The sequence below is a fragment of the Pelodiscus sinensis genome, chromosome 4, assembly GCF_052426305.1.
Source record: "Pelodiscus sinensis isolate ZL-2025 chromosome 4, ASM5242630v1, whole genome shotgun sequence".
Taxonomy (NCBI): Eukaryota; Metazoa; Chordata; order Testudines; family Trionychidae; genus Pelodiscus; species Pelodiscus sinensis.
This window is the reverse complement of record NC_143055.1, coordinates 61,136,612-61,158,965: the sequence shown is the minus strand read 5'-3', so window position 1 is coordinate 61,158,965 and position 22,354 is coordinate 61,136,612. Positions and strand designations below refer to the sequence as shown.

The 22,354-nt window shown below is 43.9% G+C and overlaps 1 protein-coding gene across 1 annotated transcript in view; it reads left to right on the top strand.

Annotated features, from left to right (window-relative positions):
• WWC2 (WW and C2 domain containing 2) overlaps positions 1–22,354 on the top strand; it is a 187,006-nt gene that overhangs the window by 106,104 nt on the left and 58,548 nt on the right. Inside the window, exons 5-8 of the mRNA XM_006130157.3 lie at positions 8,982–9,061; positions 18,741–18,870; positions 20,598–20,744; positions 22,214–22,287. Coding sequence (XP_006130219.3) covers positions 8,982–9,061; positions 18,741–18,870; positions 20,598–20,744; positions 22,214–22,287 — 431 coding nt within the window. The remainder of the gene's footprint in view (positions 1–8,981; positions 9,062–18,740; positions 18,871–20,597; positions 20,745–22,213; positions 22,288–22,354) is intronic.

The window sequence follows — 22,354 nt, the reverse complement described above, 5'->3', positions numbered from 1 at the left end:
TAGATGTACCCCAAGAGAGACAAGAGGTTAAGGATAGTATCAGAATGAATACTCACTCTCAGAATGACACTCACTCTCATGCTCTTGTTGGAAATAAAGTTAAGTCATTAGAAAGCTGCTTGTCAGCCAGGAAGAGCTTAAACTTTCTGTTAGATCAAATGTATGGATGTAAGCAACTAGTCGACTGTCCTATAAGCATAAGCTTATCGGATAGTCAACTAGTGATGCAGCTAGTTGCTGCCCCTCCCCCATTCTTGATGCCTCTATCAGAGAGAGGCAGCAAGTGAGGGGGGGAGCAGAAGCCAGTGCTGGTTCATTAAAAGCTGGTTCCCTCCAGCACTGTCTCTGCAGGGGGCAAGGGAGGGAGAGGCACAGTGGGAAATGGCAGGAGCAGAGACTGAAGCAGTCTCCACTCATGCGGGTTCTGCTGCAGTTCTGCTTTTGAAATGTACAAGAGTCCCAGGCTCTTGTAAATTTCAGAGGTTCAGGCACTACAGGGACAGTCTCCCACTGGCCCAGTGCTCCCTGCGGGGCTTCCTCTTTGGAACTGTAGCAAGAGCCCGGTAGTGTTCTTGCTACAGTTCAAAGGCAGAGGCGCCCTTATCGACTAATCAAATAGTCGATGGAAATCCCATCAATTATTTGATTAGTTAATTAAACTAAATTTAACATCTCTAGTCAAATGTACTAAACCTTTCTGAGCCTGAGTTGGCGTGTGTGACACTTTGTAAGATGGGCAGTGATGTGCGTTTCAAAAGAGAAATCCCAAGAATTTCAGGAAATTTTGGAGAGATTTGTGGACTCTGGTCTTATTTTCTATCATTACCTCTCTGTGTATTCATTTCTTCCTGCAACTAATTTCTCACATGGATTATCTGTTTTGCAGTCTGTTAGGTAGGTGTTATTGGTAGTGGCTGATGTTGTTCGCGGCACCAAAGGTATGCTCAGTATTGTACAAAACACGGGAAGGAAAAAATGTCCCTTTCTCAAGAAGCTTATAATTGAAGGCTCTGATCATGGAATGGGCTCTGCACCTACTTCAGGAATCAGTAATGTAGTCCAAACAATAGTAAGCAGACAGGATCATAATATACATGAAGTACATATGATGAATAGAAGGCTGATTCTTTATAGAGAAGTGAGTGTTTCATTTTGTTCCTCGTTTCTCCCTATTAATATTTGAATGCTGTTGGGGAGAGGTTAACGCTGAAAAAGAGATTTGAACATGAAGAGGAAGGTTTCTGTTGAACAAGGAGGGAGTTCAAAGCATAGGTGTGGAAGTAGGCTTAAAGATGGAGGAGGAATAAGAGACAAAAGGACTGTCAGGCAGGAAGGTCAGAGAGGAGCATGGGCATTGGGAGAGGGTGTAAGATGAAACAAGTGCAGAAATGTGTGGGGGCTGTGGGGTCAGTATAAAGTCTTGGAGAGGACAAGGAACACAAAGAATACAATACTTTAATACAAGTAGAGCTCTGTTGGTTACAGCACTCATGCTTCATCATGTAGATCACATTCTTTTGGGACAGCACACCTAAGGCTGTCTCTGTACTACAAATCTTACAATGGCACAGCTATACTGCTGGAGCTGCGCTGCTGTAAGGTCCTCTGTGTAGCCATTCTAAGGCAGCTAGAGTGAGCTCTCCCATCAGCATAAATAAGCCACCCCTTAAATTGTGACAATACTAGTGTTGGGAGAGTGTCTCCCACTTGACATTGTGCTGTCCATACCAGCACTTTTTCTGTACTTAATGATACCAGATCTTAAGACTGAATATTGTCTGTCATGGACTTCTGGAAAATGTAATTATGAAACTTAAATGCCAGTGTAGCAGAAGAAGGTAGGAAATATTTGCCAGGGTTTTGATTTTCACATAACAATTGTTTGGAAAAATAAAAGTGCAGATTGCACCCTGCACACTAGCCAAGTATGGCGGTCAGAAGTGTAGTAAGTGATCTCTCTCCATGGGTCATCACCTTGTAGTAGTGGAGAGGCTTGCATGTTCCAATGACCCGTGAGAGTGATGCTGCCTGGAGTCATGTACTCCCTTAGGGTCACCCATGGCAGAACAGACGAGGGCGAGGTTCCAGACAAAGTGTGATCTAAGAAGTCATAGAATCATAGAGTGGAATCATGGAGATTCCACCACCTCCCTAAGTAACCCATTCCAGTGCTTCACCACTGTCCTAGTGAAATAGTTTTTCCTAATATCCCAGCCTAGATCTCTCCCATTGTAATGTGAGACCATTGCTCCTTGTTCTGCCATCTATTACTACTGTGAACAGCCTCTCTCCATCCACTTTGGAACCTCTCTTCAGTAAGTTGAAGGCTTCTATCAAATCTTCCCTCACTCTTCTGCAGACTAAACAAACCCAAATCCTTCAGTCTCTCCTCATAGGTCATGCGCTCCAGCCCCCTAATCATTTTGGTCACCCTCCACTGGACCCTCTCCAATGCATCCACATCCTTTCTATTTTGGGTGGGCCAGAACAGGACACAATACTCCAGATGTGTCCTCACCAGAGCCGAATAAAGGGGAATAATGACTTCTCTGGATCTTCTGGCAATGCTCCTCCTAATGCTCCCTAATATGCCATTAGCTCTCTTGGCTATAAGGGCACACTGTTGACTCATATCCAGCTTCTCATCCACTGTAATACTCAGGTCCTTTTCTGCAGAACTGCTACTTAGCCAGTCGGTCCCCAGCCTGTAACAATGCTTGGGATTCTTCTGTCCCAAGTACAGGACTCTACGCTTGTCCTTGTTGAACCTCATCAGATTTCTTGTGGCCCAATCCCCTAATCTGTCCAGGTCACTCTGGACCCTATCCATGCCCTCCAGTGTATTTACTTCTTGTCCTAGCTTAGTGTCATCTGTGAACTTGCTGAGGGCGCAATCCATCCCCTCGTCCAGGTCATTAATAAAGATGTTGAACAAAACCGGTCCTAGAACCAATCTTTGGGGCACTCCACTGGAAACCGACTGCCAACCTGACATTGAGCTGTGGATCACTACCCTTTGGGCCTGACAGTCTAGCCAGCTTTCTATCCATCTTATAGTCCATTTATCCAATCCATATTCCCTTAACTTACTGGCAAGAATATTGTGGGAGACTGTATCAAAAGCTTAGCTAAAGTCAAGGTATATCACATCCACTGACTTTCCCATATCCATAGAGCCAGTTACTTCATCATAGAAGGTAATCAGATTGGTCAGGCATGTCTTGCCCTTTGTGAATCCATATTGACTATTCCTGATCACTTTCCCCTCTTCCAAGTGCTTCAAAATGGATTCCTTGAGGATCCCCTCCATGATTTTTCGAGTGACTGAGGTAAGTCTGGACCAGTCTGTAGTTCCCTGGATCATCCTTCTCTTTTTCAAAAAGATGGGCACTACATTTGCCTATTTCGAATCATCCGGGATCTCCCCCGATTTCCACAGGTTTTCAAAGATAATGGCCAAAGGTTCAGCAATGACATTTGCCAACTCCCTCAGTACTCTCGGATGCATTAAATCCGGGCCCATGGATTTGTGTATGTTTAGCTTTTCTAAATAGTTCCCAACTTCTTTCCCTACCAAAGGCTGTCCACCTCCTTCCCATACTGCGTTGCCTAGTGCATTTGTCTGAGAGCTGATCTTGTCCATGAAGACAAAAGCAAGGAAAGAATAGAAAGTCATCAACGGCAGAGCAGATGGGGATAACTGCAGCATGGAGATGAAGCTGAAACTGTTGTGTAATGTTACAGTGGCTGTTGAAGGTGGATGAAGGCTGCAGCAGATAGGGAATCTCCAGTCATCGTGATGTCTATGCCATTGGTTTCAAGCCCTCTATCTGTCGAAGACAGTGTGGTGACTGTTGTGACCAGTCTCCCCACTTTAAAAGAAGTCCTGCACAGGCATCTTTCAGTTTTTGGGAAAACTACACCTGCACAAGTCAAAAGTCCGGTGGCGATCAGAAAGTGGGTGACAGGAACACGACATTGAGAGACGGAAGTTCCTAGTCACAGACCGACACACAGGTGGTAGGTGTATGATTCAGTCATCTTGCTCAAGGACTGAGGTAAGTCGAACATCTTGGCAACTGCACCCATGATTGAACAGTTCTCTTCAGGACCCACTCTGCTCACCCCACATCGTGAAGGGGCTGGAAAAAGTGCCCTAAAAATTGTTTTGCCTTTTTTTCCTGTTGGCTGGAGATAGTCGCATCCAGAAGGATCCTCACCCCAGTGGTCGAAAATGTAAGAAACTTTTCACCTTTGGAACCTGAAACGTACAAGGTACAGCTATCATTACTCATGAATTAAATTGGTTTAACATCGATATTGCTGCCTTTTCTGAAACTAGAAGAGCTGATGAAAGACAGTGAGGGAAGAAAAAGGTGGAAATCTTTGGATGAACCTTGATTGTATGGAGTAGGCTTTGCTATAAGGAACAAGCTCGTAAGGTGCCTCTCCGAGCTGCCAGTTAGCATCAATGAGTGGCTTATGGCACTCTGATTGAGGCTCATAAAAAACCAATAGGTAACTATTGTGAGGCCTGTGCGCCAACAATAGACACCGATGAGGATGTAAAGAAAGATTTCTCCACTCAGATGGAAACCATTTTATCAGAGACCCCTAAAGAAGATAAGATCATTCTTCTGGGAGATTTCAATGCATGTGTTGGACAAGACTCAGACATGCGGAAGGGAACAATCAGGAAAGAAGGAATTGGTAAGAGCAACTCAAATGGAATCCTGCTCCTGATCAAGTGTGCTGAACAGGAACTTATCATCATGAACACCCTTTTTTCAACAAAAGGACAAGTTCAAAACATGTTGGAGACACCAACGTTCAAAGCACTGGCATCTTCTCGACTAAGTCATAGTTCGTGCTCAAGATCACAGTGACGTACTTCTCACAAGAACAATGCCAAGTGCCAATGACTGCTGGACTGATCTCATTCAATCCACAATGAAAATTATGTTTGCCCTCAAAAGGAGGTTACAAAGGAAGCAGATCAGGCACAAGCTGAAGGTTCAAGATCTGAAGGACCCCATTAAGTGTGACCACTTATAAGTAGTCTTAGAATAAAAGTTTCCATTGAAATTTCTGGAAGAAATTGAGGAACATTGGAGCCAGCTGAAAGTAGCTATCATCAATACCTGTGAGGAAACGATAGGCTACCACACCAGAAAGCATCAAAACTGGTTTGATGAGAATGATGTTGAAATTGAGCAACTCCTCAATGAGAAGAGAATGGAATTTTGCGCTTGGCAGAATGATATAAATTTCAATACAAAGAGAGAAGCCCATGCTAAGGCGAGAACGGAAGTCCAACGTAAAACCCGAGAACTCCAGAACAACGCTAGTGGACACCCATAATACATGTGGCTTTTTTTGTGCCATTAAGGCTGTTAACAGCCAGCTTGTCATGGCATGAACCCCCTTCAATCTAAGGATGGAACCACACTTTTGAAAGATGACAAAGCCACCAAAAAGAACATTTTGAAGATCTTTTTTAATCATAACTCCATGGTTACAGATGAAGTTCTTGAGCAAATACCCCAACAACCTTCTGGGAATGAGCTCGAAGATCCTCCCAGTTTGCATGAGGTAGGTATACAATGCCCTCAACCAGATGAAGAACAACAAGGCAGCAGGTCCAGATGGGATCCCTTCTAAAATCTTTAAAGATGATAGACCAGAGTTAATTTGGCAGTTTAGCCTGCTAATCCTTAAAAGTTGGATAAAGGAGGAGATATCCATCACTTCACTGGATATCTTGATTGTTACCTCCTTATAGGAAATAAAGTGGACAGTGGAAACCATCGTGGTATCTCTCTTCTTGCTGCTGCAGGCAAAGTTCTGGCACAGGTCATTACAAACCTGTCTTCTGCACAGTCAGAAGAAATTTTACCAGTCACAGAGTAGCTTCTGAACATGTTGTAGAACTGCAGATGTGATCATCATTGCACGGCAGCTGCAAAAAAAGTGTGAGGAACAAAACCGATCACTGTACATGGCTTTTATTGATCTAACTAAAGCCTTTGACTCAGTGAATCACCATGCCCTTTGGACTATACTTTCAAAGATTGGATGTCCTGATAAATACATCAGTGTCCTAAAGTTGCTTCAAGATAACATGAAAGCAACTGTTCTGAGCAGCACTGTCTCCCAGAGTGAACCTTTCAAAGTACAAACAAGGCTGTATCATCTTCCCAACCATGTTCACGGTCTTTGTTGCCATCATTTTTTACCTAATTTCTGGGAAGCTCCCAGTTGGCATTGAAATCAGTTACAGAATAGATGGAAAGCTGTTTAGGCTCAAGAGGCTGAAAGCTAGGAGTAAGATTTCCACCACATCTATTGTGGGACTTCAGCAAGCTGATGACAATGCAGTTTTTACCAATTTTGAGAGAGATCTTAAAACTATCTTGAATGTGTTTGCTGATGCTTACACATGTGTTGATCTCACCTCAACATCAAGACCAAAGTGCTCCATCAGCTGCCTTCTCCATATGAGGTACCATATGCCCCATCTTTTAAAATCAATGGAGAGGCACTGGAGAATGACAGTCATTTTCTCTACCTTGGAAGTTATTTTTCATCCAAGGCAGATATTGATGTAGAAATCCAACATCATTTGAGCTGGGCCAGTGCAGCCTTTGCTTGTTTACAGCACAGGGTTTTTGAAGATCACAACATTCAAACAGACACCAAACTTCTTATTTATTAAGCCAGCATTCTCCCAAATATTCTCCCAACATTCTCCCAGACTATTGTATGGGTCTGAAACCTGGACAATCTACAAACATCACTTGGAAGTCGTTGAGAGGTATCCCCAACGTTGCCTCCGCAAAATCTTGGAGACCAAATGGGAAGACAGGCGCACTAACCAACTGCTCTGGACTGGTCACGTTGTTTGGATGCCAGATCATTACCTCTCAAAATGGTTCCTGTTTTCTCATCTGAAAGAAGGATACTGTAACGTGGGAGAACAATGGAAGTGTCATAAGGACTTGCTAAAGGATAACTTACAGAAATGCAGCATTGATGTTGATACTTGGGAGACACTTGCCCAGGATTGCTCAAATAGAGAAAAGTCCTATGCAATGAAGTTCCAGCATTTTGAATTTGCCCACTGACAAGCTGAGGAGAAGAGGTGCAGGAGGAAGGGGAAACTGGCTTCAAGACATGGTCAACAGCCTCCTGCTGTACCTGGAAACATCTTTTCTCGTTGTGGCTCAAGGATCGGCTTTACCAGCCACCGGAGGATCCCAACACCCATGGAAGATGATCATATTCAGCAAGTGCAGTTTATAAGACTCAACAGTTTCGTGTGGGTGTCACTGCCACAATGACATCTCTGGTGTATTTAGTAATTATTACTTGCATTAAAGGAATGCTGTCCTGTAGCTGGCCTCCAGAGTTTGGTTTAGTTTATTTGAGAAGTTTTTTCTGTGACCTTTAAAAAATTTCCAACAGAGATTTTTGTTTCTATTGACAGACATTTTTGGATGGTTGTGACGTAGTGGGGGTACCTGGCTGGTTTCTATGCTGCTGGCTCTGGGGTAACCCCCACTGGCTGCCGTGGGTACCACGACCCAGCAAAACAGGATGAGTCACTATGCAAACCAGTATGGCCAGACACCCACAATGGAGAGGAACAAAGGAAGGTGGAATGCTGCCCTGGCTGGGGGGCAGGGCTGGAAGAGAGTTAGTTAGTTGCTGTCTGGGAGCATGGAGGAGACAGCCTAGGGAAAGGGGCTGGAGTTTAGGGGCCCAGTCTCCCCCCATCTCAAGGGGGCCTGAGGCATCCTAGCCCAGCTCTGTGACCAGATGACATCTGTGCTGTGCTGTAACCTGGAGAGGCAATAAACTTCCTCTATTCCACCGGCTGGTGCAGTCTGTTTGTGCCATTTCGGGGTGCAGGAGACGGGGGACCCCCAATGCGCCATCACAATGGTGCATCCCAATTTCTCTGCATACGAAGTTGCAATATTTGGGTAAAAAAAATAGGAATGCTCTTTGAATCCACATTGGACTGAGTTGTTTTTTGTGTTTTAGTTTTTGTCAGAGTAGGAAAAATGTTCTTAAATGTTCATCCTAAATAAAGATTGTTGGGATGTATGCATTTGTAACCAAAACAGATCAGTCTTGAGAGAGTCTGAGAATCTAGAAATCAGTTTGTTTGACACTTCTGTTCTTGTTTCCAGCCTGAGTGAAATACACAAAGCACACAAAAAACTTAAATAGACAAGCAAGCACCTTAAGAACATAAGAACGGCCATACTGGGTCAGACCAAAGGTCCATCTAGCCCAGTATCCTGTCTACCGACAGTGGCCAGCACCAGGTACCCCAGAGAGGGTTGACCGAAGACAATGATCAAGCTATTTGTCTCCTGCCATCCCTCTCCAGCCTCTGACAAACAGAGGCCAAGGACACCATTTTATCCCCTGGCTAATAGCCTTTTATGGACCTAACCTCCATGAATTTATCCAGCTTCTCTTTAAACTCTATTATAGTCCTAACCTTAATTTCATAAAACATAAGAATTCTTGAGGTGAAAAGGAACCATTTCTCTTCTGATTCTATTGAAATGGAACAGGCTGAGAACTTTTGGGAACGATCAAGTGAAAATATCGTAATGGGGGGGAAGGGGAAAGGATTGGCTGTCCAAGATAGTTACCCTGAATACTTAACAAGCAAAAAATAATTCACATTTTAAAATTCTCTCGGGTTTAGTAAGTCCAGTGTCAACGCTACTAAGAAAATGTGTTTTAATCTGACATTGTCCCTTTAACACAAAGGTAGATTGCCTGCAGACATCAAGAGGATAATGGAATGCCTTTGTTTTTGATAAGTTGCTAAATAGTAGCACACATACCGATTTACCTTTTTTGCGTGTCTAATGTAGAGTCTGCATTAATTGTTGGAAACCATGTTTTACAGTGTTTAAAAAGAGGAATTTTCTAATTCGTGCTTTGATTTCACACAAAAGGTTAAGAAGCTAAAGAGAGAACTCTTTCACATGAAGCAAGAACTACTCTACAAAGAACAGGGCTTTGAAACATTGCAACAGTAAGTATGAGAAAATATTTGAAATTGACTTCAATAATTCAATCTACAAGTTAGGACTAAACCAAATATAATTGTAATTGCATAGATTTACAGTGAAAAGACTAACAATAAAAAAATGGCCCAGAAGAAGCCACCAAAAAGCCAGTTGTTTCCACAGTGCTAAAGCTTTTTTTTTTTTTTTTTTTTTTTTAAATCTCGCTCCAGGGAATCAATAGAAACCACAAACCTGCTTTGGGGGTAAAATAGCAGTAAAATGAGTTTCATCTCGTTCTGTGGAATGGGAGTGTTATGTGTTTTGGAAAAGGCAGGAAAGAGGCTTTGTTGCAAGTTCTACAAGAAGTATAATTTGATCCCTTCTTCCCCCTCAGCTGAGAGAAAAGTATGCTACTATGAGGCATAAATGATGCACAGCAGAGAAAAGCTTGAAATGAGTTGCAGTTTTGAACATTAAGGGAGATCTTACTTTTTTAAACCAATCACACTCAAGCCTTGCTTCATGAATCTTTTCAGGCTTGATCTATATCTGTGGTTCCCAACATTTTTGGGATGGGCAAACTCATTCACAAACTTTTGGTGGCCTGGTAACATGTAAAATGTATTTTTGCATATTCATTATGCAAATAAAATGTTACCAGTCTACCAAAAGCCCCCATCTCCAGAGTCCCCCAGTACCAGCCCTAACCCTTAGAGTCCCCCACCCCTCCACAGACAGGTAAACAGATGCACATTTCTAAGATTTATAGTAAGGGTGGGGGACTGGACTCAATGACCTCTTGAGGTTCCTTCCAGTTCTAGAGTTCTATGATTCCGTGATCTGCACAGACTATGAATTCATATTCTTATGAGCGAGAACAGCTGAATTTTTATAGGAACTCTCTAAATACTAAAAGTGGAAATTTATAGGAGGATTCAGTTTCTTGGGAATCCTGTACCAGTCTTGGCCATAACACACTTATATACTTTGACAGACCGACCCAATTACAAGTTTCAAATTTCTTTTTACTGAGTAAATATTCGAAGATGAATCATTACAGCACAACTGTTGCAACTCACTACAGGTTGGACATTTCTTATCCAGCACCTTCGGGACTGGTCCAGTGAATTTGCCTGAGTAGAGAAGGTTCCCTGACACAGCCCCCAGCCACCAACTCTGCCAGCTCTGGGTGGATGGGGGAGGGGGCGGAGCAGGAGGACTATCTCCAGTCCCTGCTGGGCTGCCTGCTGGCTTGCTGGCCCTACTGCTTCTGCCCGGGCCAGACTGCCTGCTGTGCTCCAGTAGCCCCCACTTCTGTAGGCTGTCACAGGCTCTGGCCTTTCACTGCTGTGGGCTGCCAAGAACAGGCTATGGCCTGGCTGGGCTGCCAGGGGCTACAGTGGACTCAGGCTCTGGTACCAGCCCCTGCAGCAGCCCGTGGACTCTGGCCCCTCTTCTGCAGGCTGTCCAGCCAGCCCCAACCACAGTGTCACTGCCAAGGGCTTGGGCTTCTGCCCCATGGCAGCCCACAGGCTCTGGCCCTGTTTCCTCAGGCCATTCAGGACTTGGCCCCAGGCCGTGCTTCCACAGATTGTTGCCAGCCCAATCCTGTGCTGCCGGAGGCTCCAGCCCCACTGCTGCTGGGGGCTGCCCCAGCCCTGTCCCGCTGCTTCAGCCCAGCCCTTTCTGGACTGCCCTCCTGCCACTAGGCTACCAAGGTTCTCTGATCCAGGAACATCCATGTTCCTGCTAGATGTTCCATAGTTAATGAGGTCAGTCTAGTTATTCATTATTTTCCTCTAAATTGAAGAATGTTATTCAGGGTCTAAACCCTAAAATATATATTTTTTATACCTTTTAAAATAAATACAAGAATTGGGACTTGTGCTTTCATGTAGGCTCATCCTGAGTGTTATATTTGCAATAAGATAAAACGTTCAGTTGCATATAATCAGTTGTTTCAATGTTCACAATACTGAGCACATACACAATTGCAGATAAGAAAAACTGCTTTTAGGTATGCATTGTGTCTTTGGTTCAATGATGTCCTCATAGAGACATTGGACCTCCAAGTCTACAATTCTTCCTCTGTGGTGTTTTCCCAGCCCTAGTTCCAGTGACTTCTGTAAAATTACAGGAAACTGCAGTGAGAACTAACCTACAGATTCAGCTTAGGTTATTGCTAGGGATGTAAAATTTCGATTAATTGGCTAATCGACTAGTCAATGCTATTCAATAGGGAACCTCCGCCTTTGAAGTGTAGCAACAGTCCTAGGGGTGTTGCTTCACTTCAAAGGGGAAAGTGCTGTGGGGAGCATGATAACAGGGGAATCAAGCAGCCTCCTGCTGGCCTCGTGCTCCCTGCAACATTTCAGAGTGGCAGAGTCCCCAGCTGACTCCAGGCTCCAGGTGGCACTGCCGCTTTGAAACACTTTGGGGAGCCTGGTGTCATACTCCACTTTGAAGCATCCCTTCCTACTCCCCTCCCCTCACTGCCTCTTTCTGAAAGAGGCAGCAATGGGGGGGAGGGGAGCGACTAGTCAACTAGCCTGTCGACTGTCTGATAAGCATTTGCTTATTGGATAGTTGACTAGACATTCACATCCCTAGTTACTGCTGACAGCTCTATCTTCTCCCTGCAGAATTGGGCTGGATCCAGCTGGTTTTCAAAATGTCTGCTTGTTTTACCTCACTAGAACTCACTATTGGTTGGCGAGAAGCTTCTAGCTCAGGGTTGGGCAAAAGGGCCTCCACAGGCCAGGTCCAGCCCACGAAGCAGGTTGATCCGGCCCGCAGAGGCCCTGCTGCTCCCCTGCCCCCAGGCCAGTTAGGGGCTGGAGGAAGCACACAAAGTTTCCTCCACCCTGCCAGGAGGACGCAGCACTTTGCACGCTCCCAGGGCCTGATTGGCCTGGGGGTGGGAGCACGGGAAGTCTCTTCCCACTGCTAGTGGCATGGGTGCTTAGTGGGAAGGGGGAGGGCTCCCCCACCCCCAGACCAGTCATGATTTGAGGGTGGGAAAGCCAGAAGCATCCTGGCCCTGCCCCTTCCTTTTGAGGCCCTGCCCCTTCCAGTGAGGGCCAGGGGCACTATACAAACTTTTGAAGTGGCCACCGGCAAAAAATTATTGCCCACCCCTGTTCTAGCTCAAGGTGTTTGTGCACACATGCAGGAATGTCTGCTCCTATGAATAAAGCCTTGCTCAGCAACTTCAACATAGCTACTCAGCAGATTAACTTCTTGCACTCCCTCTAGTGCAGTGGTCCTCAACACGGTGCACGCAGGCGCCATGGCACCCGCGGGGGCATTTGTGCGCATTTAGCTGGCCTGGCCCCGGGCATGTGGCGCATGCATGGTGCCGGAGCTGGCCCCGGGCGCGTGGCACATGGTGAGCACCGGCCCTGGGAGTGCCGCGAATTGGCTGCCCGCACTCTGGGCACGCGACGCATGGGGGGGGGGGGGGGTGCCGGCCCCGGGCGCGCGGTGCATGGGGGGGCCCTGCCCCCGGGTGCGCAAGTGTCCCTGCCCTCTGGCACCCGGCAGGCGGCCTCAAATGGTTGGGGACCACTGCTCTAGTGGGCTGAAATAGCGCTACTTGTTTGCAGTCACTCAAGGCTGCCTCCTTGTCTGGGGATGTTTCTGCCTGCTCCAAGTTGATATGAAAACAACACCTGTAATTACAGCTGCTAAGGTTTTTGATGGAACTTAGTTAGCAAGAAAAAGATAAGGGAGTTATGCAACCTTGCTGTTAAACAGCTCTATAAACTACCTCAGAGCAGCCTGTGGCAGGGCTAGGCTAGTACCATGCACAGGAAAACAAGTCAAATTTGTATTAGCTATGGAAATGTTTAGCAGTAACTAGAAAACATGTTAACCTGTAGGATAGCATGGCCTCAACCATAGATAGCATCAGTAAAGAAAATAATGCAACTTCTAAGTTGCTTGATGTGCTCTGAAGGCCTCATACTGCAAGGAGTAGATTTAATTTCAGGGGTCTTGGCACCTTTTATCTTTGGGCTCTAACTATCCAGTTTTCTGAGGCAGTGAGCCCTGGAGACTGTGCTTCGCTCCTGCAAATGAGGCCCTAAGTGACTAAGCATTGGTTCCAACTATGACTAAAGAAACTGATAGTGTGTTATGACCCAGCACATACTGTAGTTGTCACCTTTGGGTGTGTCTAAACTACATGGCTCCGTCGATGGAACCATGTAGATTAGGCTGATCGGCAGAGGGAAATGAAGCCACGATTATTTAAATCGCGGCGTAATTTAAATTTAAATGGCTGCCGCGCTCTGCCGACCAGCTGATCAGCTGTTTGTCGGCAGATCGGGGCAGTCCGGACGCGCCGCTGTCGACAAGGAAGCCTTTGTCGACCGGCGCAGGTAAACCTTGTTTCTAACAAACATGTCTGAACAGCATTTTATCTAATACTGTTATTTGCATTATGGTAACACTTAATGGCCCCAACTGAATACAGGATCACATGGCTCTGAGTACAGGACAGTCACATAATGATAGGTAGTATTTATCCTGAAACACTTACAAAGGGACTAGAGACAAAGATTATTATCCCTGTTTTACTGATAGTAGACTGAAGCATAGAGAGAGGGTGACTTGTACATGGAACACACACAAACAGGCAGAGGTAGGCATTGAACCCAGGTTGCTCTGCACTTCTGTACAGTGCTTAAACCACAGAGCTAGCCTTTCTCCTAAGGTATCTTTTTTAAATTTGTGCTAACTAAAATATACTATAAGGTACTTCCTCTGTAGTTTAATAGAGCACTTTTACACAACCCGACGGAATAAATTACTGGAACTTCTAGCAAAAACAACAACAAAAGTGAACACAACTGTTGCTGCACATGTAGTGTGATAAGAACTAAGGATGGGAATGTAGCTCTAAAGAAAAAGTGAAGTCAAAGTGAGAGTTGAAGGCATGCAGCATCTCATAATATCAGCCCCTTGAACTCTTTAATTGTGAATAGAAAGGAGATATTCATTACTGAAATCTATAATACGATGAGAAGAGGGAAAGGGAAAAGGTAATTGCCTGGATTTATTTAACCATAAATTAAACTTCACTGGAGGCACACTTTAAAAAACAAAACAGTTCTAAAGCTTAAGTAATAAAATCTCATGCCACTGTCCCTGGATTAAAGGTTACCCAAGCACGCTGGCTTTATTATATTAATTCAACAATGAAGTATTGTTTTAAAGCAGCTTGCTTGCAAGCAATTTTGATAGGAATCCAAAGCATGTTTGAGAAACTGTCAACAGCATACCACTGGAAAACAATGGACATTTGTTGAAGAAATTCAGGCAGCCGCTTCTAAACTGCACTAATCCCATTAATTTAAAACAGGAAGACAGAATATTTTATATGTCAGAGGCCCTTCATGTCCATCTTATTTATATACAGAATAAAGCAGTTGCAGTTTGAATGTAGCACTTGATACTGTTACGCAGCTTGCGCATGTTACTTGACCATTCATTCATGGCTCACGACCATAGGCATGTCCTATCACTATTTGACCTTAGAAACTAGTTAATTTATGACAAATCAAGTGAGAACTGGCAGTAAATGTGTCGCTGCTCATAAGAGTTTCTGATGTAAATTGTAACCCAGTATATTTTGTCTTTATAGAATTAGTGCTGAGTGGAAATGTTTTACTATTCCTTATCTTCGTTTACAAAGCCTATTCTTCCATCGCTTCTCTGCTGGGTTGTGGTCTCCATGCTGTGGCACTATGTTCTGATCATGTGGGTTAATAACTAGATTGGGCCAAAACAAACACACATTTCCACTCCTGTAATGTGCACCCATTGCAATTTCAAGGTGTGATAACTGCCTTTCTATATGGTGAAAGTGCTCTGTGCAAAGAGCATTTTTCTGCTGTGCAATAAAAATGAGCCAAAAAATAAATGTTATGTTTGATTGGGGGAGGGGAGGCTTGCTGTGGGTATCCATCACTTGTTTACAACTGCAGAACAAAATTTTGAAAAAGATACATCCAAGTTTCTGTGCAGAATGTGTTATGCCCATTAAAGTCAAACAATGTGTTCAGCATTTACCTTTTTGCAGGGTAAAGCTGTATATATCACTTTGGAGATCTTTTAGAAAACATGGCCTACCTTATTCCAGCATTTATAATGCTTGGCACTGGCTCTTTTTTTTTTTTCTTCATTATCAAACTTTTATACATGGGGCGACGGGAGCAAAAACTTAGATTTGTGTGTACAGACTTTGTTTCTGATTTGTTTGTGCAAATGCAGTTCCCTGTACAAAACCTTGAACATAAAAAATTATCGTTGCAATTTTTTTTAGCAGCTCCTTTGAAAACTGGATCTTAACATCTCAAGTCAGAGGGAAAATGTAGCTTATTAATCTAAGTATTCTTGTAAGGGCATGTCTACACTAGGAAATAATTTCATAAGTAAATTCAAAATAACTCCCAAAATAACAAAATTGAAATAGTGTGTCCAAACTATGAGGGAGCATTGAAATTGCTCAGAATTATTTTGAAATAGCACATCCACACTGGAACCTGCCTCCGATTTAGAGTCTCTGGATGCCTCTGGGGAAGGCACCAGGAGAGTGGATACTTCTGGTGGCTGCAATGCGTGCTTTTAGGGGTTCCTCTCCATGGCCATGTCTCACCACTCCTCCACTGCCTCCCTCATCGTGGAACACCAAACGGACGCACTGTGCTCTGGTTGCTCTTGCAGATGCCACAGCACTTCCAACATGGAGCCCGTGCTGCTGCAAAGCAGTGCCAAGCTCACAGGCCTAGTGCTGCGCCTCATGGCACTGTTCATCCAAATTGCCCTCATGCTGCTCCAGCAGGATGATGACCAACCTGAAATGGAAGACCTCTTCACCTGGCACTCCTGCTGCTGCTGTAAAATGCTCCCCTGGACACTGTTGAATTCCACTTCTGATGGAGGGAGACCAGTTCTGATTGGTGGGACCGTATCGTCATGCATCAGTGGGATGACCAGCAGTGGCTGCAGAACTTCCGCATGTGGAAGGCCACATTCCTGGAGCTCTGCGAATGGCTCCCACCTGTCCTCAGGTGACAGGATGCCCAACTGTGACCTGCCATCCCCCTGTGGAAGCTTGCCATGCTGGGCAGCTACTGTTCCATTGGGAACCAGTTTCGTGTGGGGAAATCCACATTTGGGGCCATACTTCTGCAGGTAGCCATGGCCATCAACAACGTGCTACTATGGAGGAGTGTCACTCTGGGCAACATCGACAAAATTGTGGGTGGCTTTGCCGCCATGGACTTCCTCAACTACAAGGGGCCCATAGATGGCACTCATATCCCCATCCCAACCCCATGACCACCATGCCTCAGACTATCTAAACAAGAAAGGGGTACTTCTTGATGGTGCTGAAGACCCTGGTGGACCACAAGGGACACTTTACTGACATCAGTATCGTATGGGTTGGGGAAGGCACACAACACCCGCATCTTCTGGAACTCATGCATGTTCCAGAAGATGCACTGTGGCACTTTTTTCCCTGATTGCAACATCAGAGTCAGAGACATGGACATCCCCATCTGCAGGGCTTGCCGAACCGGGTTGCAATCTACTCGCCACGGGCAAGTAGATTGCATTATTTGTCGAGCCCTGCCTATCTGCATCCTGGGCGATGCAGCCTATCCCTTGCTCCCCTGGCTGATGAAGCCCTTCACAGGCAGCCTGAACCCCACCAAGGAGAACTTCAATGCCATGCTCAGCAGGTGCTGCATAGTGATAGAGTGTGTGTTTGGCCGCTTAAAGGTGAGGTTCAGGAGTCTCCTTGCCTGTCTGGACCTCAGCAAGCGCAACATCCCCTTTGTGATGCCAGCCTGTTGTGTGCTCCACAACCTCTGTGAAAGTAAGGGGGAGACTTTCCTGCCAGGGTGGAGGCAGAGGATGAATGGCTGGCCAGGGCTTATGAGCAGCTAGACACCATTGCCATTCGACAAGCACATCAAGAGGCTGTGCTTATCCGGGAGGCCTTGAGGGAGAGTTTCATGCAAGGCCAGCTGTGAGACTCTTCCCAGTGTCTCTCCACAAGGGGCCCCTGCATTCCCTCTGTGTGCCTTTCTTCCCCCACTCCTTCCTTCCCACCTTCTCTCCATCCCCTGCAGAACAAATAGAAATCCTGTTTTGTTTGAACAAACAAGTGTGTTTTGGGGGGATATAAAACAGGAGGGGCTAGGGAAAGAGCTTAGGGTTAGCAGACTCCCAGAGGGCCCGGGGCCCCAGAACACAGGGTGGTGGGGCCTACAGGGCAGCCAAAGCCTCTGGAGGCCAATTATTTCAAATTAGCATCACCAGAGAGTCCATACTAACATTTTTCAAAATAGCAATTTCAAAATAAGTGTTTTTCCCCGAGGAATGCAGGAATACAGATTTTGAAATAACCAGCCTGTTATTTCAAAATAACAGACTTGGTAGTGTGGATGCTCCACTTGTTGTTTCAAAATAAGGGGGGTTATTGCAAAATAACTCCCCAATGTAGCCCAGAGCCGAGTTACTGCATGTGTGCTGGCGACTCATGTTGACTTCTGATCATGGAAGTGTTTGTGTGTTCCACACTCACAAGATTAACATCTTCAAATGAAGATGATGGATGATGACAGAAGCATAAAATCAATTGAATAAAGAATGTATTCTTTACTCGGTGCTGATCTTTGTAAAGATGCCAGGTTTTGTTTAAATTTTGTGAGGCACAGCTGTAATAGTTTGCACAATGCTATGAAATATTCAGTATAATAATACCAGATAGGAGAAATGTGCTTATAAATGGCATTTGTTTAAGTAAACCTGGCAAGACAAGATGAAATACCTTTTTGTCTTTATGTTCTGTGCAGTACACATCTTCAAAAAACTTTTTAAATCATTGATATTCTAGGAGTTGTTTGCTCTGTAAGTTATCTATTGTATGGCATATGATAATTCTCTAGAGATTCTGTGGGTAAAAGAGAACCTGCAGATTGTGTGAAACAAACTGCTCCTCTTAACCATTTGAATGCCTAAGAACAGGATGGACCAGACAGAATCTGAGACAAGCTTGGCACAGTTACTTTCTTCTCTTCGAGGCTGATTAGTGCCAAAGAATCTGCTTATCTGTCAAAGATGATGGGGAGGGAAAGAAAAGTGGAGAGGTGTAAAGTAAGAAAAAATCAGAATATACTGTCATCAACAGCATCAAGAATCCATACATTTCTTCCTCTCTGTCCCCGCAATTAAATATTCAGATACTAGAGTTTGATTTGTTTCACCCAAAAGCTGTGTTTACACCAGTAGAATTTAGAAAAATTTGACCAGTGCTGTCACTAGTCCAGCTGTATTCATGTTAGCATCTATATGAGTCCTACTTTTGGAGAAGGCTCCAACAGCTTTTGATGTCTTTGCTGTTGAGTCATTCATCTTGCTGTTGGATCTTGTCTGCACTAAGGCTTCTAGTGATCTAGCTGACTTGGTAGCGGTGCCACTGGGAATTTTTTCCAACTCGATTACGGATGGCTTTTTTTTTTTGTTTAAGTGCATATAACTTCCTTTCTCTTTGTCTGTCAAGGCAAGTGGTTATTTTAATAGGGAATCCGTGTCTCTAATCCCCCAGTTCTCCAGAAATAAACTGCTTCTGAAATGGAACGGCACAGATTTTCATTTTTTTCCTACCATTACCAATTTTTCTTTTTACAGAATTGACCAAAAAATGTCTGGAGGTCAGAGTGGATACGAACTAAGTGAAGCCAAAGCCATTCTGAGTGAGCTGAAGTCTATCAGAAAGGCCATAAGCTCAGGAGAAAGAGAAAAACAAGATTTAATGCAGGTATTTTGTTTGATATCTTGAGGGGTTGATGTTAATTTTTTTAAACCCTAAAGTGATTTTGTGATAACTGCTTTGCACTTGTTCGCCTTTAAACATAGGAACTCAAAGAATTTTGTAACACTAAGTATACCAACTTATAAATGAAGAAACTGAGGTATTTAAAGATTACATGATTTGCTCTAGGTCACCCAGAAAATCACTTGCAGAGTCAGGATGGGAACATAAATATCCTGTCTCTCACCACAAGCTCTTTAAAAGAACTGAGCATCAAAAAGACAAACCACAGTGCCAGAGATAAAGAGTGAGAGATTGAGAATGCATGTTAAATATTTTTACTCCGGTACTTAACAATCCTGTGTGAAATCATGGCCATATTACAGTCAGTGGAAGTCTTGCTATTGATTTCAATAGAGTCAGGGTTTCACGCTGAATCTAACCTCGATGTATCCATTCCTGAAAATAGGTTTTGGCAAAACTAGCTAAAAAATCAGCCAATGAACAAACTACAATAAAATGAAAGATGCTTTTGTTAAGTGAAGTGTACAATGGAGCCCCTGGCGTGGTCTGTGAAGTCTATTTGTCTTGGTCATTTGATCCATTGCCTTTTTATCTTGGACATTTATACGCCATATATTGATTTGATTTAATAGTAATTTATAAAAATGAACCTGTTATGAATGCAAAGTCTGAGATTTAATTCGTATTTTCTGCCTTTTATTTTGACATGTTTCCATTGTTGGCTTGGAACAGCAATTTTTTATAAAACGTTTGGGCATGAAAAGATTGCCTATCCCTTTGTGTATGGAAAACAAATGGTTGAAAGCTAACAGCACTGTTTTTCCTTTATTTCATCGTGTCCGACCGATCATTGAACTTTACCGTGTATTATGCAGTGAAACTCAGTGGACACATTTCTTATATTCATGGTGCTGCCTAAACAATAATGTGCAGATATAAGCAATCTAGGTTATGGGACTGGGAATCAAGAGATCATGATTCTGTTCTTGTTTCTTGCCAAAGCCTTGCTCTGCGACCCGGAGCGAATCACTCTCTTCAAGCCTCGGTTTCTCCATCTCTAAAACCAGGAAAGACTATTATTTATATTGAAATAGTCCCCCCAATGTGCTTGGGGTGGTTCAAGCTCAAGGGAAGATGTAGGTTCTTCCTCAGAGAGAGCATACTTCATCTTGAGCAGCTATGTAATGGAGATTGGTATAAATAAACCAATAGAGCTGTCTGGATGGCTGGATAACTTGCTTAGTACTCAATGAAAACTGAGTTTTCCCTTTTGGGATTTTTGATTAAATGTTTGAGAGATTGTGGTAGATACAATTGACACATGCAACCCTTTTCTGATTACATTGTGGTCCTTCTCTTAAGTGTGCTGCTGTGCCTTTTCTTAAGGGGTGTCCCATGCATTCCCCTCCACAGCTGGCCAGTTGTTCTTGCTGATATAAAGAGGAAACCTTCTTCTTTTTCTTTTGGTACATTTGCAATGGCAAGTGGTACTAGGCTCATGCAGTCTTGGCATTCATCTGAATGGAAACCATGTGGGCATGCAGAAGGAAGAGAGATACTTCACTGTTCACCTTTCCCAGGGCCAGTCTGGAGCTGAATATGGAAACAAGCTTCATGCTATGGTGCTTAAATGATAAGATTGATGTGTAGCAGTGATGAAATGTTCCTGAAGTGCAAAAACATACTAGTAAAGTATTCTTTGATTTCAGAGCCTTGCAAAGTTGAGAGAACGATTTCACCTTGACCAGACTGTTGGGATATCTGAACCAGATTTGAGGTCCAGCTCTGTAAACTCTCAGTTGTCCCTCTCTAGACAGACTCTGGATGCAGGGTCTCAGACAGACATTTCTGGTGATGTAAGTCCTTTACATTTTGGCAAGAGTGAATGGAGAGTGATGGCAGAATGCTGCTGTCGATGGGATTGGAATCTTTGCTTTTACTGCTGTGTGTGAAACTAGATCTAAAGGAAAATTAGCTGCTTTTGTACTAAGTAAAAATGTAATCTGAGTTTTTATTTAAAAATTAAATTAAAAAATAATTTACCATGAATTAGGGATGTTAGGGTGTAGTCAGTTACATAATTAACCAGTAAGCCTGGACTTATTGGTTAAACCTACCAACTATATGCTCTCCCCGTTGCTGTCTCTGTATTGGGTGGGGAGAGGTGGAAGCTGGTGACCATGGGGGAGCTGACTCATGCAGATCCACCTCTCACCTTCACCCCTCCCCCATCCCACTGCTTCTTACAGAGGCAGCGGGGGGGGGGGGGGAGGGGGTAGGGGGAGGCAGGAACCAGTGCTCGGGGGGGGGGGCCTCCCACAGAGCCAGCAGTGCATGGGGGGTCCTGATTGCCCCTTCTCATGCTGCTGCTTCTGTGGGATGCAGGGGAGGGGGACAAGGTGGTTCCGCAGAAGCCATCACATACGGCGAGCCAGCTTTCAAGCGAGCTCTCTGTGCATATCCGCTCCCGCAAAGCCACCTGCCCCCCATGCTGCTTTCCCCCCTCCCCCGTGTAAACATGTAACTGCTAAAATTTCCAGTGAGAACACGTTTACATAAATAAACAATAGTTAACATCCCTGCCATTAATCCTTATATAAAATATGATTTTATCAAACAATTCCTACATAATAGAGATGAGCAGTTCTATAACTGGGTAGTATTTCTTACTTATTTGTATTATCTTAAAACATACTGTGAAAACAAAGTACTGTAGAGGTTAAGTTTAAAGCTGATCCCTTTCAAAAACAGGATTTCAAAATGTACCTAATAATTTATTTTTTGTCCAGCTGAAAATCAGTTGGTGGAATTAACCTTTCAGTCATTAAAATCTTCCATATGTCAGTAACCTGGACACCTACCATGGGTTTGCATTCATAAACGTGCATCAAACATTGGCATTTTCCTTGAGCTAACAGGAAGATTGTATTAGGCTTTCCAAATAAGGGCCAAACTTAGATGTGTCTTTAGCAGATGCTATTTCATTGAAGTTCTTCTTTGAATTCCACTGAAGTCAGAACTTTGGGGGAAATCAATGCAGTTCAAAGGAGGGTTTCAAGTGGAATCACACCTGCTTATAGCAGAGCTGAATGTGGCCCTCATATCAATTTAGCAAGAGAAAACAAAAACAAACATTATAAAAAGCCCATTTTGCATTATGAATTTGTGTAGCGTATTAATTAGACCTTGTACTGAAAAATAGTTGGCAGGCTGTATTGCTGCAACTAGGCATGTTTCCATTTTAAATAATTTCTATAGTACATGCATTTGCTTTGTGTTGTGGATGTGTCTTGTACAATAATAAAGTTGATATTTTTCTCAACAGATTGGAGTGAAAAGTAGATCAAATTTAGCTGAAAAAGTCCGACTAAGTCTTCAATATGAAGAGGCAAAAAGAAGGTAATAGGGTTAGTTGCTTTGTTAAATTAAGTAGATTGTGAATTGGAACATGCTTCAGCATATAGTG